We start from the raw sequence: 21,843 nt of genomic DNA on the forward strand, positions 1-21,843 counted from the left end.
TCCGGACCGCTCAACTGACAATCAACATTCCGAGTTACTCCTTCGGGAAACTCCTCCCATGCATACTGTTCTAGCCCTCTAGGATTCCAAACTCTACCTCCATCCCATATACTCAGCCCCGGCCCAATCCTAGGCCTTCCACAATCAATCGTTAATGGTCTGTATCCCGCCCCGCACGCCTGCCATTTACTCATACCAGCCTATGCCCTTGGCTGACCGAGACACTACTCAATCCCATGCAGCTAAACAACCTTTCATACTTGTCGATCCTCCAGAGAATTCTCCAATTCTCCCCAACTTAGAGCACTGAATATCAACCACCGGTCGCCATCACCGACCTCCCTCAATAACCCTTCACGACACATACTCTTTCACGCGAACCGTTTCCCACTAACACGAACAACCTTCACCAATCGCATAACAATACTGATGATCCCGGCACGAAAGAACTCGATCCTCAGCTAACCACTCCTCAGACTGCAAATGTTTCTCAATATCCAGACCAACACCCGATTCCCACGAACAACCCTCATGAATGATAATCAACGAAATTTCTAACACTAAGCCCATAACCATGCCATAACCCTCAAAATCAAAGAATACAATACCGAAAACCATGCAACGAGACTAGCAGATAAACAATACTCCACAATAATCATAAAAATAATAAGACAACAAGAAGAAACATACCCGCAGCTGCATCCAACACTGCCCTGACCTCCTCCACTGTAAGCTGAAAAGCACGACCCTGATCCCTTGGGGGCTCCGCTCTACCTTGACCTCCACCCGTGATCCTCAACGTGGCCGGTGCTGGAGCTTGCACCGGTCCTGCAGTAAGCTGTGGACAGTTGACCCTCAGGTGCCCAACCTAATGACAATGATAACAGATCCTAAAATCCCAACTCGGGACTGCTTGCCGACAATCCCTCGCATAGTGCCCCTCCCTTCCGCACTTGAGGCATGCACCATCGGACCGACAAACTCCGGTGTGACCCCTCCCACATTTCCCACAAGCGTGGCTGCTCTGATCTCCCAATCTAGAATCAATGGTCTTAGACCGTTTCTACGCTGGCTGCGACTGCACCGGAGCTTGCCTCTGCTCTCGCAATTGCAACTCAATCTCCAACTCACGCTGCCTGGTGGCCTCCTGCAACTCTAACAAGGTCTCGCACCTTTGCGTAGAAACGAACTGTATGATATCCCTCTTGAACATACTCATATATCGGGACATCTAAGCCTGCTCCGAAGCAAACTCGGGGCAAAACATCGCCCTCTCAGTGAACATTTTGGTGATCTCCATCACTGACTCCGAATCCTGCTTCAGCTCAAGAAACTCCTGAGCCAATCTCTCCTTCTCAACTCGCGTAACATAACAAGTGCTAAACATCTCTCGGAATTGATCCCATGAAACCGCAGCCCTCTGAGCATCTGAATATGACCCCGTGGTCAATCTCCACCAATCCTTCGCCCCAATCCTCAACAGGTTCAGAGCACACCTCACCCTCTGATCAGCAGGGCATGAACATGTGAAGAAACACCCTTCCACATCTGACAACCATCTCATAGCAACAATCGGGTCCTGAACTCCATCAAAGGTAGGGGGCTTCGTATTATCGAAGTCCCGATAGTGGAAACCTCTACCAGCTCCTCCCCCCGCCGCTGCTACAGCCGTTGTAGCTGCCACTGCAGCCGTCTCTACGAGAGCTGCATAACGCTCATCAAAATACTCCACCATGGCGGTCTTGATCGACCCAAACCGTTCTGGCAGCTCGGCCCGGAACAACGCAGCAACCTCATCGTGCAGGATCTCACGTATCCTAGCATCCAACTCGCCTGTGCTTAACTGACCAACAACCTCGGGCGGTACAGACCCGCCATGACCTCCCTCTCCTGCTCCCGATCCCGACCTGGATCCGCTCCCAGCATGCCTCGTGACCACCATACTGAAAAACACCACAATATCTCAGATACTTCTCACTAACCCGGGAACCAACTCTCAACCCAAACCTAGAGGTCATGGTTTCCCTGATACACGTATGGGTGCTGTGCTTTCAGCAGTACACGCCCATACTACCTTCCACACCTACCCATATTTGTATGAAGTACTACCACAACACCCTAGTGACAAATATACATAGCAAGCGCTCAATCCTCACTCCTAGAGGAACACTGAAAATCTCATACAGAAGGAAATCCTAGGCTAGCAGGCAGCATAAAACAAGCAACATTACCATGAAATCCTGAAGATCCCTAGCCTAGTACTATCATGCTGTTCTATCAAAGCTCGAAAACAATTATCATGCATGGTATTTTGGGGTTACTTACTGGCTCCGGCTGATCACACCTCCACGTCCTCGTTTTACTTAATTTGAAAACCATTTTAAATTCTCTTTTAAAAACTCTCCCTGATTTGAGACTGGATTTACACGAATGTTCCTCTAATTTACTCAAAACAAGGCTCTGATACCAACTTGTAACGACCAAAAATTTCAACAAAATTTAAACTTTTCAAAACAACCCATTTTAATAATGTTATTACAAAAAGGTTTTCAATACATTTATTATCATAGTATTCCCAGAACCATATCATAAAACACAAACTCGAGGAGTGGTACGATCACGCCTTTGCCTTGCCACGATCTCCTTAAGAACCTGAAAAACATTAAACCACAACTGCAAGCCAGAAACCTTAGTGAGATACCCCCAAAATACCAACCACATATAGCATACACATAACATGCTATATCATATCGAATCACAGAACAACCATGCATATCGGGTCTACTGTGTGACTGGTCCGCCGTGTCGGGCCTTCAGTCCACCTGGTCCACCCTCCGAGTCCAATCATGTCCCTCGAATCTGCAGTGTGGTTGGTCCGCCCGCACCGTGCCTTTAACCCACCTGGTCCACTCTCTGAGTCTACAGTATGACTGGTTCGCCCGCATCGGGCCTTCAGTCGGCCTGGTCCACTCTCCGAGCCTCGACACGTCTAGTCCGCCCTCATGAGGCCTACAGCCTATCCGGACCACTCGCTGGGCCTTTCGGAATAACCGGTCTGCCCTGGGTATGTTGGCCTACAGCACAAAGTAGGTCCCGCCTCAACCCAACCCCAGTCAAACAACCATGTGCACATAAACATACAATCATATAACAATTCACATTAAATGAAACCGATCTAGCAGATCACGTAACTCAAAATACTCTAAGCAGGATACCGACCTAACCGATCACTAGCATAGCATCTCCCTATATACTAGGATACCGACCTTAACCAGGTCTCTAATGAATACCATCCTAACTACCAGGATGCAAACATAGTAAAACAACAACATAACAGCAATACTCGGATTACAATCCGATAAAGGGCCGACCTTGGTGCCTTAGACCCTGTTGATATAGTGAGGATAACTCACCTCGCAACTGCTGACTGAAAAGATAAGACCGAGATGCTCGGACCACTGACACGATCTCCACCACTGGCTAACACCAACACTGAACTCAAAACAAAAGCCAACAATTACCAAAATGCCCCTGGAAGTCAACTGGTCAACCCTTGGTCAAAGTCAAAGTCAAACTCATCCTCCTGACCGACTCTACTCGCCGAGTGAACCTAATGACTCGTCGAGTCCCCATGCTCAGAACTTCCCCAATGCGCGACTCAACTCGCTGAGTCACCGCGAGACTCGCCTAGTCTCACAACTCTGAGTCCCCTCGCACTCACTCACCGAGTCCTCCCTTGACTCACTGATTCATGGCTTCACCAGAAGAAGTTTGGACCTCATGACCAGACTCGCCGAGTCCAAGAACAGACTCTCCGAGTCCAAGGCCATCTTCAACCTACTCGCCGAGTTGTTCTTCCAACTCGTCGACTTCCAGTCCATCTTCAAGCAACTCGCCGAGTACACCTTTGTGACTCGCCGAGTGCCTCTAGATCTTAACCCATGCATAAGCTTTCCAGGCCATGCAGATGATCCAAAACATAGATCTACCCTTATACAACCCATCCATCACGTAAAGTGGCAAACTTTACGTGAATCCAAAGAGATCTAGGCATTTTACACTCTAGGGATAGGGTTTGGGACAAGATGGCTTCACCAATCGCTCAATAACAGGGACTTTAATGCGCTCTAGACCTTCTCCATTCCAGATCTGGGGTAGCAACCTCAGATCTAACCTTCAAACTCTATATACCACAAGCCAAACTTTCCATACAACCCAAAAATGATGAATCTACATGAATAGCAGCCCAAAAACGAGATAATACCTCAAAGAGAAGCCCCCAACAGCAAGCAATCCGAATCTAAGCAAATCCCCTTGCTCCAAACCTCCTAATTCTCCAAGATTTTCCTCCAACTTTCTTCTCCAAGGCTCAAATGCACTCAAATCCTTCACAATCACGTTTCTAGGGTTTTCTGGACTTCAAGGGAAGGTAAGGAGGCTGGGGAGAGGGTATAATGTCCTTTATATATGGCTCATCCCCTGAAACTAGGGTTTTCTTCGCACAGCGGCTACTCGCCGAGTCCAGCTTTGGACTCACCGAGTTGGCCACTTAACACGCGACCTGAGTCGTGACCCTACTCGCCGAGTCCACCCATGGACTCGCCGAGTTGCCCTTCAAATTTTACTCTTTGAACCCCGAACTTGCACTCCTGGACTCGGGATGCTACAGAATTACCTCGGAGCGAAATCTTATGTTGAGAAGCTTCATCGTCGCTTGACTTTTTATGGTTGTTGGTCAGATGGAACATATTCAGAATCACTAGAAGATGGAGCCTTAAGCTTGTGAGCCTTCTTCTTGAACTTTCTCTTCTTAGGAGCAGAAGGAACTGCTTTCTTAGACTTTTGCTTTGTAGGCGTAGCGACTTTTGATCAGGGATCTTCCTTCTTGCTTTTGCGTTCAACCTTCTTCCATCGTTTTGCTGGTTTATCAGCAACATCCAACGAGCTTTGCATTTCGGGAGTGAGTTGCCTCAGTCCCGTAGGAGGAAGGTTCTTGTATTCATTCATCAAATTGCTTTCACTAGAAATACACCTATACAGGGATTCAGGAACCAAATCAATGAGCAGAAACTTGGTAGGATCAGAGACAATAATTTTTATCGTGTGAACAGTAGCAATTGACGACATCAATGAGTCTGCCATTGTTGGAATGCTAAACTTCTCCATCGCCCATTGAGTAACTAGTGTCCAAAACCTACCACATGAAATTTTAGAATAGCGAGAAGCTGAGTTGAGACTTTGAACTAATTGAGTCCATAGAATAGACCCATAGTCCATGTGGACCCCATGGTACAAACTGTAGATAAGGGTCAAGAACACCTTGCTCGCCCCATCAGAACTTACAACTCTTTCCGATAAGCCTTTGAAGAGGAGAGTAAAAAGACCATTACACTGTGGAGGAAGGCAAGACATCTTGAATTTCGTCACTATGGTGAGAACTTTAGTGTACCATATATCATAGAACATAGTTAATAGTTGGGTTTGTTGTGATCGAATCTGGGTTGATCATGGAGTCTTTGATAGCAAGCCCTAGTAACAGACAAAACCTAGCCTTTGATATTGAAGTTTTATGGTTGAAGATTTTGAAGAAAATCCTCTCCTTGGCTTTATCATATACTGCCTTTGAATAAACTTGAGAAAGAAGTGACATCGGGACCGATTCCACCTTGGTGAGAGCAATCACAAGTGGTGATTATTTGAGGCATTCAACCACTTGAAGCATGTAAGGATCATACTGGAAAGGAGAGAGTTCGATTAACAGGTTTTGATTCGGCTTGATGGTGAGAAGCGAGGACTGTGTGCTTTGTTCGTGAACTGAAGAGGAGTCTGCCATTGATGAACCTTGAGGAGAAGAAGATGAACAGTAGAGAAAAATCTCCGTATAATGCTCAAGAGAATTTGTAAGTGGTAAGAGTGTAAAAGGAAGGTGAGAAATCTCTTTATGCGATCACCATGAGAGAGAAAAATCCGCAGTGATGATTGTACGACACTCTGATGTGACGCCTAAAAACGAGATTTGACAACTGTTACCCTAAAAAGTGTGTCGAGCGTGTTAGGCGGCATGAGAAAGGAAACGGTTCAATTTCACACGCCTTTGAAAATCTTATCCGTTCAACTTCTCTTTAATTCAGAAACGATTCAAGTCCCCCTTGAAGGTTGAGTTAACGTTTCGCTTTATATGAAATAACCTTCGATCCCAACATACTGATCCATTACATCATACTTAACCAAACAATTATTTCTGAGAAATAACCATTAGTACCACGATCAAGACTTGTGGAAGATCATAAAGATTTTCGTGCAAGAGTGTTCCAAAGAAAAAAAATAAAGCAAATGATTTGTGGGATTTAAGTGATGCCAATTAAGACACGAAACAGTGGATCTCAAGCATGAATCTCTTCCTTCAAAGTCAAGAGAGACTTAGAAGTGTCTGTGTGGTTTCCCATTAAAATACGATCAAATTCTTATTAAGAAGCATTGCAATGCATCTTTTAATTATTAGGCTATTAGGGTGGCTTTTGCGTCAATCACACTACGGAGCTTGATATAAGACCGAAAGTGGGATGAAGTACTTGTGAGACCAAGGTGGCCTGTAAAACAATTAGGTTGGATCATTTTTCAGTGACTTGATGATAAAATAGAAATCTCAAAAACAAAATTGAATTGGATCTCTTGGGAAGAAAAGTATTCATATTAGACATTTTCTTAAAGATCGCTAAAAAATAAAAGGAGATTTCCTGGTGCTTCCCACTCAAATGGTTTCTTTAATATTTGGGTAAAAACTTGAACGTTTGTTTATTCACCGTCAATTCATTGTAGGTGTTGGATATTGGGTTTCACTTAGCACGTGGTGAAATGAAACTAAGATCACTAACACAGAAGTTGTGTAACCGGAAACCTCAGTGGTAAATTCTAAGAGTATCAAAGGTTACATATATGAAATGAAATATGGTGGAGAAAGGTGTAAAGATGGTTAAAGAACCGAAAGTAACTCTACTGTGCGAAAGGGACCAAGCAGTTAACTCTTAACTCAATATGAGAAGAGTAAGGTAGCTCGTGACTTAAGTGATTATATTAGCTTGATTGGGAAGAATCGATTTGTATATATATCGAATCAGTAAGGATTCACTTGAAGTCTATGAGGCTTGGGACAACATACAATAGCATGCTTCTAGGGACATCTAGCTAGTGCAAAGAAAGAGAGATATACCTGCTCCAACTTCATCATGTTAATTTGTCCATTGCGACATCCCCATTTTCACGGCCAGAAAATACCGATTTTGTTTATGCTTGTTTGAAAATCAGAGTAACATTTAAAGTAAAAGTGTTGCAGAACTTTGTCCCAAAACAAAATATGATAAAGATTTATCAAAAGCATTTCCAAAGAAATGTATTTCATTAAAAGACTCGGGATGTCATGTTTGATACAGATCAAAAGCATAAACAGTACAACATAAGCCTTACTACATTATTTCGTATTTACAGGCCTATAATCCCTTATCTCTCATCCAAACATCTATGCTCATGCGCCATTACCTATAATACAAGCAACTGAGTGGGTTAGGCTTGGGAGCCTGGTGAGCACACATAGGGTTTTCAACCTACAATAAATAAGTTTATTAACTTTATCAAACCAAACAAACCCGATTAATCGTTCCCGTTATCCTCACTTTACGTCCCTAAAACATCTAACAAAAGGGACCTAGTCTAAGGACTTTCATCGGGGTGACAACACATGCTTCAGGGATTCCTTAACAATTCATATGAAATAAGGCAACTATGTGGGGGATGGAGTACTGCTGGTAAACGCACAGTTCAAATAAACACCTACAGGTTGCAAGCCTGCTAACGTTCCACTGGACTGTCTAGAATAGTCCGTGGTCGTCATATATACTCCGCTAGATGAATGGATCATCAATAACATCTATAACGAGGCCTCTCATTATTTTATTTTGTCACACAACAACTATTACATCTACCCATATTTTACCCAACACATTTTGTATATATAAAATACATATACAGTTTAAATCATTTAAAACGTGTAAAAAATATTTCACCCAGTATAGACAGCAAGTATTTAGACAATGTAACACCCAAAATCAGGAAGTCCAAGAAAGGAAAGAAAACCCAAAGTTCAAGGGTCGACTCGTCGAGTCCAGGCAGGAACTCGTCGAGTCAGAGCGGGATCTGGGTGCAGAATACGTGACCGACTCGACAAGTCGGCAAGTGGACTCGGTGAGTCTGGTCTGATCGAGAAAAACCCTAATCCGGGGGTTTGCACCCTATTTAAGGAACATTACACCCATTCCCCAGCCTCTTTACTCCTCTTTGAGATCCATAAGCCCTTGAATCGTGAGTGAGAGCCACTGGAAGGAATTTGAGGCATTATTAAGTGTTTTGTGAAGAAATCTTGAAGATCAAGAAGCTTGGATCAAGGTGGTTCATGGAGTTTCGTATTTCTTCTCAGTAGGAGGATGTTTTGGAGGTAATGAATCGTTATCCTTGGCTTTCCCCTTTCTAGATCCATCTTTAATGGAGTTTTAGGGTTTTTTGGAGAGTATGTGATGAGAAATTGGTGCACAAGTTAGATCTAGAGTTGAAACTCCAAATCTGAGCTCTATTTGGATCATAGATGCAGAAAGCCCTGTTAGTTGCTATGCAAAAGCCATCCCCCATGAGTTAAGTTTATCTCTAGATTGGTTTTTGGCATTAGGGGTCAAGAAGCACGTAAAGGTAGCAACTTTATGTTGCTATTATTAGTGATTCGAGAATGGATTGTACCTTCCTGATCAACTGACCGCAGTCGTTGATTTGCTCGCCCATAGGTTTGGCAGCGAAGCACTTGTCTTCCCTTTCATTTGCCTCCTCATCTCCACCATCAGTTGTGTAGCCTCTCATTTGTGACACTTCAGTAGTCACCATTAAACACCTTCCAACAAACTCAGAGTTATCTTCCTTCGCCACAAAAGCCCTGCCATCCGTGGGCTTGCGAACTTCTTCATGTTCGGAGTTTGTAGACCTGACTTCTACTCCTCCGAACTCATCATCAACAATGTTTTCCTGCACAATTAAAGCATTCATTGTATTGTTAGTAGACTTTTTCTTCTTGATCTCTTCCAGCTTACGCATGCAGTAAGTTTCATCATCTTCATCCTCATTCTTTTCTGACTGCTTCTTCAAAACACAATCTTTAGCAAAATGTTTTTTGTCCCGACAAAAGTGATATTCAAATCCTAAGTCACCCACTAACTTGCTCTCCTTCTTCATTGTTTCTTATCGAGGAGCACTTTTAGTCTCCTCTTTCGCCTTTTCTGAAATGTAGCTCCCTTGCCAGTTTCGATTCTTAGAGGTAAGGAACTTTTTGCGAGCGAACTTTTTGGGATTAGAGATCATCAAAAGCATATTCTTCATTTTTTAGATCACATTCAGAAAGATCCAACTCTTCTTCTCTTCAACCACGCTCTTTCCCTTTGAGAGAAGAGCCAACGATCCCATACTGGAAACCACATTCGGTTCCTTGGTCACAATTCTTTCATGTGATTTGAGTATTCCCACAAGTTTCGCCAACAAATAGGATTTGAACTGTTCATGAGCTTTTATAGTCGAAACCACCCCCATCCATTCGGGTCTCATGCCATTCATAAACGTGACCTTCTGCTCAATGACCTCTCTGCGAATTCCATGTTTGATCATCTTGCTGAAGAGATGACTGAAACGATCAAACTTCTGAATGAGTTTTTCTTCTGGCTTCTGCTTGAAGTTACTGAACTCTGAGAGTAATAGAGTTTGTATCGAGTGTTCCAAGTCCTCATCTGTTGAATATAGATCCTTAAGCCTATCCCATATCTGTTTTGCTATTATACATGTATTGACCAGACGAAACGTATCAGATTGTAAGGCAAATCTGATCATCCTCATGGCTTTGATGTTGCTCGTCAGTTTGTCCTTCTCGTCTTGAGGAACCTTTTCAACATCAATCATAATTTGATTGTATTCCTTTTGCGCCATGATGATTTTGCTCATTCCACAATGAGAAAATGGACCCACATTGATCGCTTTTAGATTAGATACCCATTTTCCTCTGAACCAAGAACATAGTCCTCGAAGTGATGTGTCTAGACTTCATAGCCATGTATGTATAAAATCGAGATTCTTGTGGTAGATCCAATACTGTTGGATATATTGATGGGGTTCGATTGAGAGTCGTCGTGTGACATGATGATTCAATTTGATAACCTGCCAAGAATCAGACTAGTTAACAAGTTAGGGTAAGATCGAGATCTAAGAACAACGTCAATATCAAAATGATGGTTCTAGCAAAAAAGATGATAGCGAAATCCCTAAAACTTTGTTCAATAGAAGAGATGCGTATGGATTACAAAGTCTCCTGCTCTGATACCAATTGATGTGTTGAAAAACTCTTTGAAGATCGATTAGATTCTTAACAAGTAAATTAGAATGTAAACAGATGTAAGAACACACAATATTAAACAGATGTTGAATAATTAAGACTGCAACACCTCACAAGAGCTCGATAAAGAACTTCTACTGTAGAGGTGTGCTAGGGTTACAACGCTATGAAAGATAATAATAAGAAGTGTACTTATGACGATGCATGCATGCACCATAAATACTAAACCCTAATAATAAAAACACGGCTGGACAGGCCCAAACCGTGATACAATTGGACCGAATACAAAAGCCCAATGACACAACTCCTAGACTAAACAATAATTCAGATGTACATATTGGTCATACTGTTTCAATTTCCAATCAATGTGGTAGGTATACACGGAAAATCTATCACATTCACCTATTACTTGATCATCTTAATGTTTATCTAAATTGCTTATTTTCACTTCGTGCAGAAAATTATTTTGGGCCAATGATATAGATGACTTTTACAATATTTCATCTCTTATAAGATTTTTAGACAACAAGTTGTTGGACAAAACTATCTTAAAACCTTTTGGAATCGTTTGGCACCCAAAAAGGCCAATATTTTGGCATGGAGAAAAAGATTTGCTAAGATACAAACTCGCACCAACCTCAACTAAATTGGCATCTCCATGGTCTCCATTCTCTATCCAATATGCAACAACAAGCCCGAAACATAAGCCTATTTATTCATTGATTGTTCCACAATTAATGATGTGAGATGTATTTTAAACCGCCGATAGTTAAGATTTTGTCCCCATTTATGGTAGCTCCTTTTCAAAAAAATTTCCATGTGAATATGGGTATTAAGGAACGAGAAGGGCATTTTAGTAAATTAGCTCAGTAAGGGTAGTGTAGTAATTTAGTTTATCAAGTTAGTTAGACTCTGTTAGTTATGTTTAATTTGTTTGATCTATATATAAGATATATGTTGTAATCTTTTAGATTGAATGAAGTTATTTTGAGTTTTCATTACTTTCTCTCTGTAATATGGTATCAGAGAAAAAAGAATGCTCAAATTTCGCTTTTGTTCTTGAAGATTCATCCCTGTTTTGAAGTTTATTTTCAATGTCTTAATCAATGAGCACTTTAATCTTCTTATTCATTCCTCAGTTGTTTCAATCTTGATTAATTTTTCCTGATTCATTTTGATTTTAATCATTCAAATCAACAATTTCAAATTTCATTCATCTGATTCAATGGCGTCAACTGATGGTGCTTCTGGATATACTATGATTGGTTCTACGATTTCTCCAAACGATGAATGTCTCCATCCATACTACCTACATCATTCTGACAATCCATGCTGTATTCTTCTTTCTTAAAATTAAATTGGGGAGAATTATCCATCTTGGGGTCAAGCGATGCTGATTGCTTTGTTTGTTAAAAATAAAAGTAGGATTTATCGATGGTTCACTCACTAAACAGAGTTATGTGATGTACAACTTGTAACATCCGTTTTCTTGGATGAATCGAATTAGGGTTGAGGTTAGATTTTAGTGAAAAAGGGGTCCTCATGACGTGTGGAGGGACACATGAAGATTCCATCCTGGACTGAGCTCATGACGTAATCAATAAGAGCTCACGATGTGAGAAGCACTTCAACCCAAGTTCACAAAGTTTTATGGTTTCTTACATATTTAAGCCCCCTTATTTCAGTTTTAGGGTTCATTCTCAGCCTCCACCTTTCCCTAACTCAGAAAACCCTAATCCTAATCCATCTTGGTGATTTTGGGTTCATTTTAGTGTTTTGGTGGCTATAAGAAGAAGAAGGAGAGGTTCTAGAGTGTTGTTTCATCAAGGAGGCTTCATCATCATCATCTTATGAACATTTTGGACCATTGTAAGTCTTCAAGATCCAATTCTTATGAGCTCAAATTTCTAGATCTAAGTCTTAATAACCTTTTTGCATTTTTGAGTGAGATTGCTTTCACGGGGTCCATAAAGTTGGAAACTTTATGGATCATTGAATCATTCTCTTCAACATAGTCATTGTATATAAGTTTTGGTGTAATTTGGGACTCTAAGTTTAAGTCTAGATCTTATTTTCTCCACTTTTGGTCTAGTAAGATTTTGATTCATGCTTTGGACATGCATGACTGAAAAGCCTTGATTTTTATCTTCTTTTGGGTAAAGGAAGATCCCCTAGAAAGTCCCAAGGCAATGCTGTAAGGATTAAGAGCTTAATGTTTTAAACTGGTCTGTTCAGATCTCACGATGTGAGGTTTAGGACCGTGACGTTGTGAGGAAGTTGGCCATCCCGTTTATCTTTTATGGAGTAGGTCACAACGTGACTCAAGGTTGGGTCACGATGAGACTGGGACTAGAATCTTTTTGAATAAGTTGAGTTGACTTGCTGAGTCGGGTTTGAGTCGAGTTGGTCCTCACAATGTGACCAAGGTATGGTCACGATGTGAGAACCTGTTGTTGGAGTTTGGACCGTAGATTTTGGACCATGTTGGGCCTTTGGGTTTTATTTGGGCTAATGATATTTTTGGACTATTGGTTGAAGGACCATGAAGGGGTTTTGGCCCAATTTGGAAAATTGGGCCATAATTGGTCTTTGAATGATTATTATGGAAATTAGGCATTTGGTGAATTGGATTGGGCTTTGGCCTTGGGCCAAGTTAGGGAAAGGGAAAAAATGTCTTTTACCCTAGTTTAGACTCTTACTGTGAGTCGGGACCCAATTATTAATTGGAAGTTATCTTGCGATTAATAGCCTGAAGATTTTAGCGGCTCAGCAGCCATAGATTTTTCTAGTGAGATTTAGCATTGCAAGGTGAGCTTTCTCACTATATCCATGGGTCGAAGGCACCAAAGGCTGTCCATTACTTATTATGTGAAATGCTAGTTGTCTTTGTGATACTTTCATTGAAGACCCTAGGAGTAGCCCATGACATTTTTATGAAAGAGCATGGGGGGGGGGGGAGGGTAGCCCATGGCACTTGGATGTCAGACCATGGGGGAAGCCTATGACATTTTAAGGAAAGACCATGGGGGTAGCCCATGACATTTTAAGGAAAGACCATGGGGGTAGCCCATGACAAATGTATGTATGGTATGTGGTTTGGGGAACTCACTAAGCTTTGTGATTACGTTTTTTAGTTTACGTTCCAGGTACTTTTGGTTCGAAAGGGAGAGACCCGACGTGATCGCAGCGCATCCACACATGTTTCCGTATTATGATGATTTTAGGATTGTACTCTGATAACTGCTTTCTTATGAAGTACCTTTGAATGTTTAAAAAAAGGATAATGAATGTTTGACTAAAAGATTATTTAACATTTGTTTGAATTAAAAATCGAAATTTTTATCTCATAATTTTTGGGCCATTACACAATTCATGGATGCATAATAATAATCTTTTCATATCTTGGATCCTTAATTTTTTTTCAAAGGAAATTTATGCTAGTGTTATGCTTACAGATTCTACCTTTGAGATATGGAATGATCTTAAAGAACATTTTAAACTAAGCAATAGACCTCGAGTTTTTCCAGATTCAAAGAGAAATAACATATATCACTCAAAATCAAGACTCAGTTGATTTTTATTTCACCAAACTTAAGTCTCTATGGGAAGAATTGTCCAAATTATTGACCTCATGGTTCATGTGGCAAGTGTGAACGTCTAGGAGTTCAAAAAATTTAAGAGTACTTCAAAATAGAGCATGTGATGAATTTCTTAATGGGGTTGAATGATTCGTTTTCTAATACGAGAGGACAAATTCTATTAATGGATTCTTTGCCTGCAATTAATTGAGTGTTTTTGTTGGTTGCTCAAGAAGAAAAACATAAATCAATTTTAATTGACAATCATAATTCCAATTCATTAGCATTTCTTGACAAATCGAATGTTTTCAAGCCCGATCCTAAGAAAATGAGAAGGGATCATCCTTATTGCTCTCATTGAAAAATTCAAGGGCACACAGTGGAAAGCTGTTATAGGTTGCATGGTTATCCACTAGGTTACAAATTAAAGGGCAAAGTCGAACACATTGCAACTGTTACTGTTGACAATGGTGAAAATCAATCCAATCATTCTTTAAATGATGTTTTTCAAGGATTTACTCCAGCTCAATGTCAACACTTAATGTCTTCTCTTTGAAATCACATGATTTCTGTTAATCCACATGAGGAGACTGCTACAGGTAAACATTATTCTTTATTTATTCATAATGGAAATCATTCTCAAGTTTGGATTATAGATTCTGGTGCTACACAACACATATGTCATAGTCTTGACATGTTCTTCAACATACAAAGGGTTAATAATTACACTGTTACTTTACCAAATAAAATGGTTATACCAGTTCATATCACTGGGGATATAAAAGTTGATCATCTTTTTGTTCTTAATGATTTTTTATATATCCTAAATTTCAATCTCAACCTGATATCGGTTAGTTCTCTTACAAAGGCTCAAAAGTTGATGATTCAGTTCAGTTGTGATCATGATTTTATCCAGGATACCCAAATCAAGAAGATGATTCGCAGGGATGATAAGGTGTATGATTTATATGTGTTGAAGCAGAATGAAGCATGTACAAATCAAAGGATTAATGTTGTTACTCTTGATACATTGCATAAAGGTTTAGGTCATCCTTCCAATAAACGAATCGTATCTATTAAAGATGAATTAGATCATGTAGTTTCTAATCCTTCTTCTACTTTTCATTGTTCAATATGTCTTGTTGCTAAACAAAAGAAGTTGCCATTTGTTTCTATGAAGAATACGTGTAATGAACAGTTTGATCTGATCTATTGTGATATATGGAGCCCATTTCATGTTAATAGTTCTCAAGGCTTTCATTAATTTGCCACTATGGTTGATGACTATAGTCGATACACATGGGTTTTTCTTCTATAAAATAAGTCTGATGTACAACATATCATTCCCAGTTTTTATAACATGATCTTCAATCAATTCAACAAGAGTATTAAGAATTTTTGATCATATAATGCAAAGGAACTAGACTTTATATATTTTTTAATGAGACAGACATTTTTCATCAAAGATCATGTGTTGCAAGACCTGAACAGAATCCAGTGGTTGGACGTAAGCATCAACACTTATTGAATGTTGCATGAGCCTTGATGTTTCAAGTTGCTTTACCAGATCAACTTTGTACTGAATGTGTACTTACATCTACTTATCTCTTCAATGAAATTCCATCTGAGTTACTTCATAACCAGTATCCATTCTTCAACTTGTATGGAAAACAACCAAATTATTCACATTTGAGAACATTTGGCTGTCTTGCATATGTATCTACTCTCACAGCTAATCAAACTATGTTTAGTCCAAAGGCCAAAGCGTGTGTGTTTATGGGGCAGGACCGTCCCAAGATGATTTGAGGCCCGGAGCAAAACCAAAAAATGTGGCCCCTCAAAATTCAATAATAAAATAACCATAATACTTGTAATTAAATTATATATATATATATATATATATATATATATATATATATATATATATATATATGATTGTATTTGAAGGACCCGAGTTAAAAAAAAAAAAAAAAAAAAAAACCAATAACAAAACAAATTCAAAAATTTGAAAAATCGAACAACTAAACCATTTTGAAAAACGGCCAACTGTTTGGAAAAAAAGAACAAAAATGTGTGTTTGAAAAAAAAAAAAACTTATGTTGGTGAAAACTAAAAAAATGAAGAATGATACGTTAATCGGTTGGTTAATATGATTTTCGCAAAATAAACTTATAAATACTTGTTATTATACAGTAAAAAACAATGCTAAATAGAAAATCTCATATATAAACATAAAATTTAAGCATGATAATTTGTCATAAAAAAACTAAAGTTTTAAATGAAATAAGTATTTGGGTGGTTTGTCAAAAATCATAAACATCAAGAAAGTATTTCTATAATTTGGATGATTTATGTATAATGAAAAAAAAGGAAGAATAATCCGTCTAACGGGTTGGTTAATATGATTTTCGTTAAAGCATGAAAATTATGCATGATAATTGGCCATAAAAACATTAAAGTTTTAAATGAAATAAGTGTTTGGGTGGTTTGTCAAAAATCAAAAAAGTACAAATTAATATTTTTATAATTTGGATGGTTTATGTATAATGAAAAAGAATATAAGGGCCATTTTTGTAATTTGGATTCCAATTCACTAAGTTAGGACATCACTTCTAATTCAAATAGTATGATTAAAGTAAGAAAAAAATAATACTACGATAGAAGAAATGGGGCCATCAATAAAATTGATGCATAAAAACTACAAACAAAAAGATTCGAACGTGAATATCAGGTAAGAGACGCGCCTAGTGAATTTTACCATAACCAACTAAGCTAGTATACATTTTTGATAAGTTTATTAACAAGTTATATATAACTATAAAATATAAAGCATAATTAATTTTGGGGCCCCAAACCGTAGTGAGGCCCGGGACCGTCGCCCAACTTGCCCACCCTATTGGGCCGGGCCTGTTATGGGGTATCCACAAGAGATGAAAATATATAATTTTTTTGGATCTAACATCTAAGAAGATGTTTTATTCTTGTGATGTTGTGTTTCACGAATGTATCTTTCCATTTCAAAATGGTTCCATCATGAAGTCAACAATTCCATTTTCTCATATTGTATTGCCATTAGTTGTTTCAGAAGAAAATATTGAAATTCCTCATTCTTAATTAGTTCCAGTTCAAACAACTAATATACATGATGATAAACCACCAATTGAACACCCACCACCTCCACCACCTGTAAGACGATCATCTCGTCCACACAATCCACCTTCATATCTACTAGAATTTCGTTGTAATGCAGTCAAAGATACAAGATGTTATTATCCTATACAAGAACATATTTCATATTAAAATCTTTCTTCTCAACATAAAGCTTTTTTCATGAGTGTTTCATCCAATATTGAACGAACTTCATATGCCAAAGCCAATCAATTCAATGAATGGAGGGATGTAATGGAATCTGAACTAGATCCTATGAAGGCTAATAAAACTTGGTCAATTGTATCCCTATATCTTGGTAAAAATTCAGTGGGCTGTTGTTGGGTTTACGAAGTCAAATGTGGATCAAATGGTCAAGTTGAAAGACAAAAGCATGATTGGTTGCTTAGGGATTTACACAACAAGAAGGCATTGATTTTTTTTATACTTATTCACTAGTTGCAAAACTTGTGACCGTGAAAATGCTTCTTACCAAGTTGCTGCAAAATCATGGGATTCAGTTCAATTAGATGTGAATAATGCTTTGCTAAATGGAACATTACGTGAGGATGTCGACATGGATATTCCACCTAGTGTTCATATTCAGGGGGAATTAGTTAATTCTAGATCGAAATCCAAACGTGTATGTAAGTTGCAGAATCCATATATGGATTAAAGCAAGCCTCACGTAAATGGTTTAAGAAATTTTCTCAATTCATTATCACAATGTGTTTTAAACAATCCAAATCTGATTGATCTCTATTTCACAAGGGACAAACGAAAATTATGTTGCATTATTAATGTATGTCGATGACATCATTATAACTGAGTCTTCATCAACAGAAATTGCTAAAATCAAATTACAATTGGGTCATGCTTTTAAACTCAAAGATTTGGGGTGATCTTGGTTACTTTCTGGGATTGGAAGTAGCTAAATCTAATAAAGGTATATTTTTGTACCAACGGAATTATACATTGCAACTAGTTGATGATGCTGGTTTATTAGCTTCAAAACCCGCCACAACCCCAAGGGATCCAAGACAAACATTGAATGAATTTGATGGAGATCTTTTGGAAGATTCTACTTCATACAAACACTTAATGGGTAGAATCATATACCTCAATATCATGAGAAATGATATTGCTTTTGTTGTTTAACAATTATCTTAATTTATGTCTAATCCTAGAACCACACATATGGTCGCTGCTAAATATCTGCTACGATACTTAAAACATAGCCCTGGTCAAGGTATTTTCTTTCCAATCAATCCAACTTTCAACTCAAAGCTTTTTGTGATTCGGATTGGGGAAGACGTATGGATTCATGAAGGTCATTCAACAAATTTTGTGTGTTCTTGGGAGATTCTTTAATATCATGGAGGTCTAAGAAACAACCCACATATAACACCCCGTTCGAAAATAACCTTAAACTTCGAGATGTAATTCACTATCAATTCTTTTGACCAAAAATTAATAATAATTTAGCAGGGTGTTGGTTTCGGGGAGTTAAATATCATAATTTTGGATATTGGGTGTTAAAGTGTAATTTCCGGGGTGGTTTTGTAAAGAATTTTAGAAGACAGGGGATGTTTGGTAAATTTTGGAGTTAAGCTGAAAAAGATTTTGTGGAGGAGGGCCAAACTTGGAAAAAAAGAAATTATGTTTGAAATTTAGGCACAAGAATAAACCCGGTGCCCCTTCCCCCTCGTTTTCCTTGTATCACCCCTAACCCTAAAGCCATTTTACAGCCGCCACCTTATTCCCCTACCTCCAGCCGCCACCATCAACTTTGACTGCTGCTTAGAACCACCGGGCATCCACCGGCGCCCTTTGGTTTTGGAATTATCACTCGAACATACATATACAAGCACATACAAGTATCATACAAACAACAAGTAGAATAACATAACCAACGAGGGTCGGCCTTGGTGCCTTAGACCCGCTAAACCCCGTGAGGAAACTTACCTCGCACCGTTGAAGTCCCGTGGATAAATCCCTGGCTGCTGACTGATAGATGCCCGAACTGTCAACATTAAAACAACACCCAATTAACAATTGGGTTCCAATGCATAACCATAAATCCATACTTGGGTTGAAAAGTCCATTTTACCCCTAACCTAGCTTGGCTCAAGACCAAGACCCAAACTCACACTCTGAAGGCCCAAAAACCAAATAATTAACCAAAGCCCAATTATGGCCTAATTTTCCAAATTGGGCCCAAACCCCTTACGTGGGCCTTACCCTAATGTCCATCCAAATTTCCTAATTCATATACTTGTTCTCAGATGGCCCAAAAGAAAGGCCCAACTCGAAGCCCAAACACGATTAGGGTTTTCACATAAAATAACAATTAGGGTTAAGTAAGAACACTTGACCCATTAAGGACTTAATCTATTAAGGTCATCACTCTACTAGGTCAATCATACAATATGGTCGGGTATAATTCATAACTCCAATCCAACTGTCCAAAACGCGGATCCCGGCAAGTCCCAAACTAAAGTCTCCAAAATTAGGGTTTTCTAAACCCTAATTAGGGTTTCCAACCCAAACACATGCCAACTAGGTCCAAGGTTAAGTTTTTAGGTTATTTTTGAGTTTCACAAGGTCAGGCACCACCCATTGCCACCTCGAGCGGTGGTGGTTCAAGACTACAACCACCCGCACATGGCGGCGATTCACGACTACAGCCGCCACCTTATTCCCCTACCTCCAGCCGGCACCTTATTCTCCTTTTCCCTCGTTTGTTGTAATATTTTTTATGTTTAAAAAAATCGGTATATATCTAAATCTTAGTTTATTTTAACAATATACAGATGTTAAAAACAAACAGTTTTCTTCTTGCAGACTGCAGACGTTTGCTTTATGTCTTCTACTACAGATGTTTGCAGATGTGGTCCGCAGACCGCATATATTTTGTCTCTAAAAAAACAAACAACACCTTAGTTAGAACTAACCAAGTAGTAATTTCTTTTCGATTCTATTCTAGTTCTTAATTTACCAATATGAACTTGATTAATATATGTTTGTATTAGTTACATAATAAATCTAAAATATATTTTATATGAGTATTTTACCGATCTTTGAAATGCTTGGTTTTTTGTTTTCATATTTGGTTGTAAGTAGGGAATATCTTAGAGCAGTTATGAAATCAAAGTGATATGATAAGATTACAAGTACTTGTAATTAATTCGGTAACAAGAAACCAAAAACTTTCCTTTTTTGAGTATAAGATGCACTCACAGGCGAGATCTGGTAATTAACAGATTTAGAAAAAAAATCTATTGATCTCCGATAAATATGGGATATACTATTGGTTCTTCATATTCTAATTTAAAACCTTCCTATGTTTACGTATCAACAGCGTTGCAGATATTTAATCATAAGTATCTAAAAAACCATATATTTTCCTTAAATAATAACCTTCCTATTTGCATTACAGCGTTTGCTCAACTCCAAAAGTAACACTTCCGCGTGTATAAATATAGCAACGCAAGGACTAATCATTCATATCCGATTTCACATTCTACTTCTGTTTAGAGATTTCATTGAAAACTTAAATTCTTCATTGCAAAGCAATGGGAAATCTACTGGCACAGAATGCAAAAGGAAGAAACAAGCGTGCCCATTCTGCTTGTATGGCATTTGAGGAGGATGATAATGATGAATATTATCTACTGGCCGGGGAGGATGAGGTTGAGAATGAGGCTGAAAGAGAATTTTATCGAAAGAAGATCATGGAGTTGTATGAGGAAAAGATGAAGAAGTTTGCTCGCGAAGATGCCTTAGCCGAGCAAATTAAGTGTGAAGAAAGAAAAAAGTTGTGCAAACGTCCTACGAAGAAGATAAAGATGCAGCAACCTAAACCTACTACACAGATTGTGAGCAACCAGGTAACCCAGCAGTTGAAACAGTTCATCACGAATAATGAGATGAACGCAGTTGAAGAAAGAAAAAGGTCCAAAAGTACTCCAACAGTAGAGAAGAACAAAAAGGTGGAGATTGTGAAGAACCAGATAACCCAGGAGTTGGAAGAGTTCATTACGAATAAGCTGAAGGGGACAGAAGCGAAGGCGGTGATCCAGAAAACATTGTACAGAAGTGATCTGAAGGAAAACCAGAACAGGTTGAGTATGCCGATGAAACAACTGAAACCGGATGAGTTCTTGAGGAAAAATGAGAAAGAAGATTTGGAGAATGGAATGGAATTGAAGGTGAGATTGTTGGGGCCAAGATTAGAGATGCATGAGGAGCCGATGATGTTGAAGATGTGGCGCATGAACAGCACCAGAAACTACGTCCTCAAAACCAACTGGAACCACTTTGTGATGGCGAATAAAAAGGATTTGGAGATAAACAAAAAGATTCAGGTTTGGTCGTTTCGCAGAGAGGAGAAGCTGTGCTTTGCAATTGCATGTTTGGAGAGAGATGTTGACGCTCAAAACAACGCTGCTTAATCACACACCATTGAGTTCTTTAATCTTTTTCATTTAACTCTTTATCTTGTTTATATTCAAGTTTTGCTGCATTACATAGTGTTCCTGACGATTATTAAAGTTTTGACAATTTCTTATTGGTTTCAAGCTATACAACGATCAAAATATCCTCATGCAGTTTAAAATTGATATTAATTTGTTTGTTAAAGAATTGAAAATAAGTTCAATATGTATAATAATTAAGACCAATGGCTAGCACTGTTTATAGGCT

At 39.0% G+C, this 21,843-nt stretch overlaps 1 protein-coding gene across 1 annotated transcript; it reads left to right on the forward strand.

The window, feature by feature from the left end:
• The first annotated feature begins 20,683 nt into the window (after window positions 1-20,683).
• LOC145038357 (uncharacterized) lies at window positions 20,684-21,593 on the forward strand. Its single transcript, XM_078986744.1, has one exon. It carries the CDS (start codon window positions 20,715-20,717, stop codon window positions 21,591-21,593), a length of 879 nt encoding a protein of 292 aa, XP_078842870.1. The 5' UTR covers window positions 20,684-20,714.
• Window positions 21,594-21,843: the final 250 nt, after the last annotated feature.

This window comes from Lactuca saligna, chromosome 4 (genome assembly GCF_052625555.1).
Source record: "Lactuca saligna cultivar CGN05327 chromosome 4, ASM5262555v1, whole genome shotgun sequence".
NCBI lineage: Eukaryota > Viridiplantae > Streptophyta > Magnoliopsida > Asterales > Asteraceae > Lactuca > Lactuca saligna.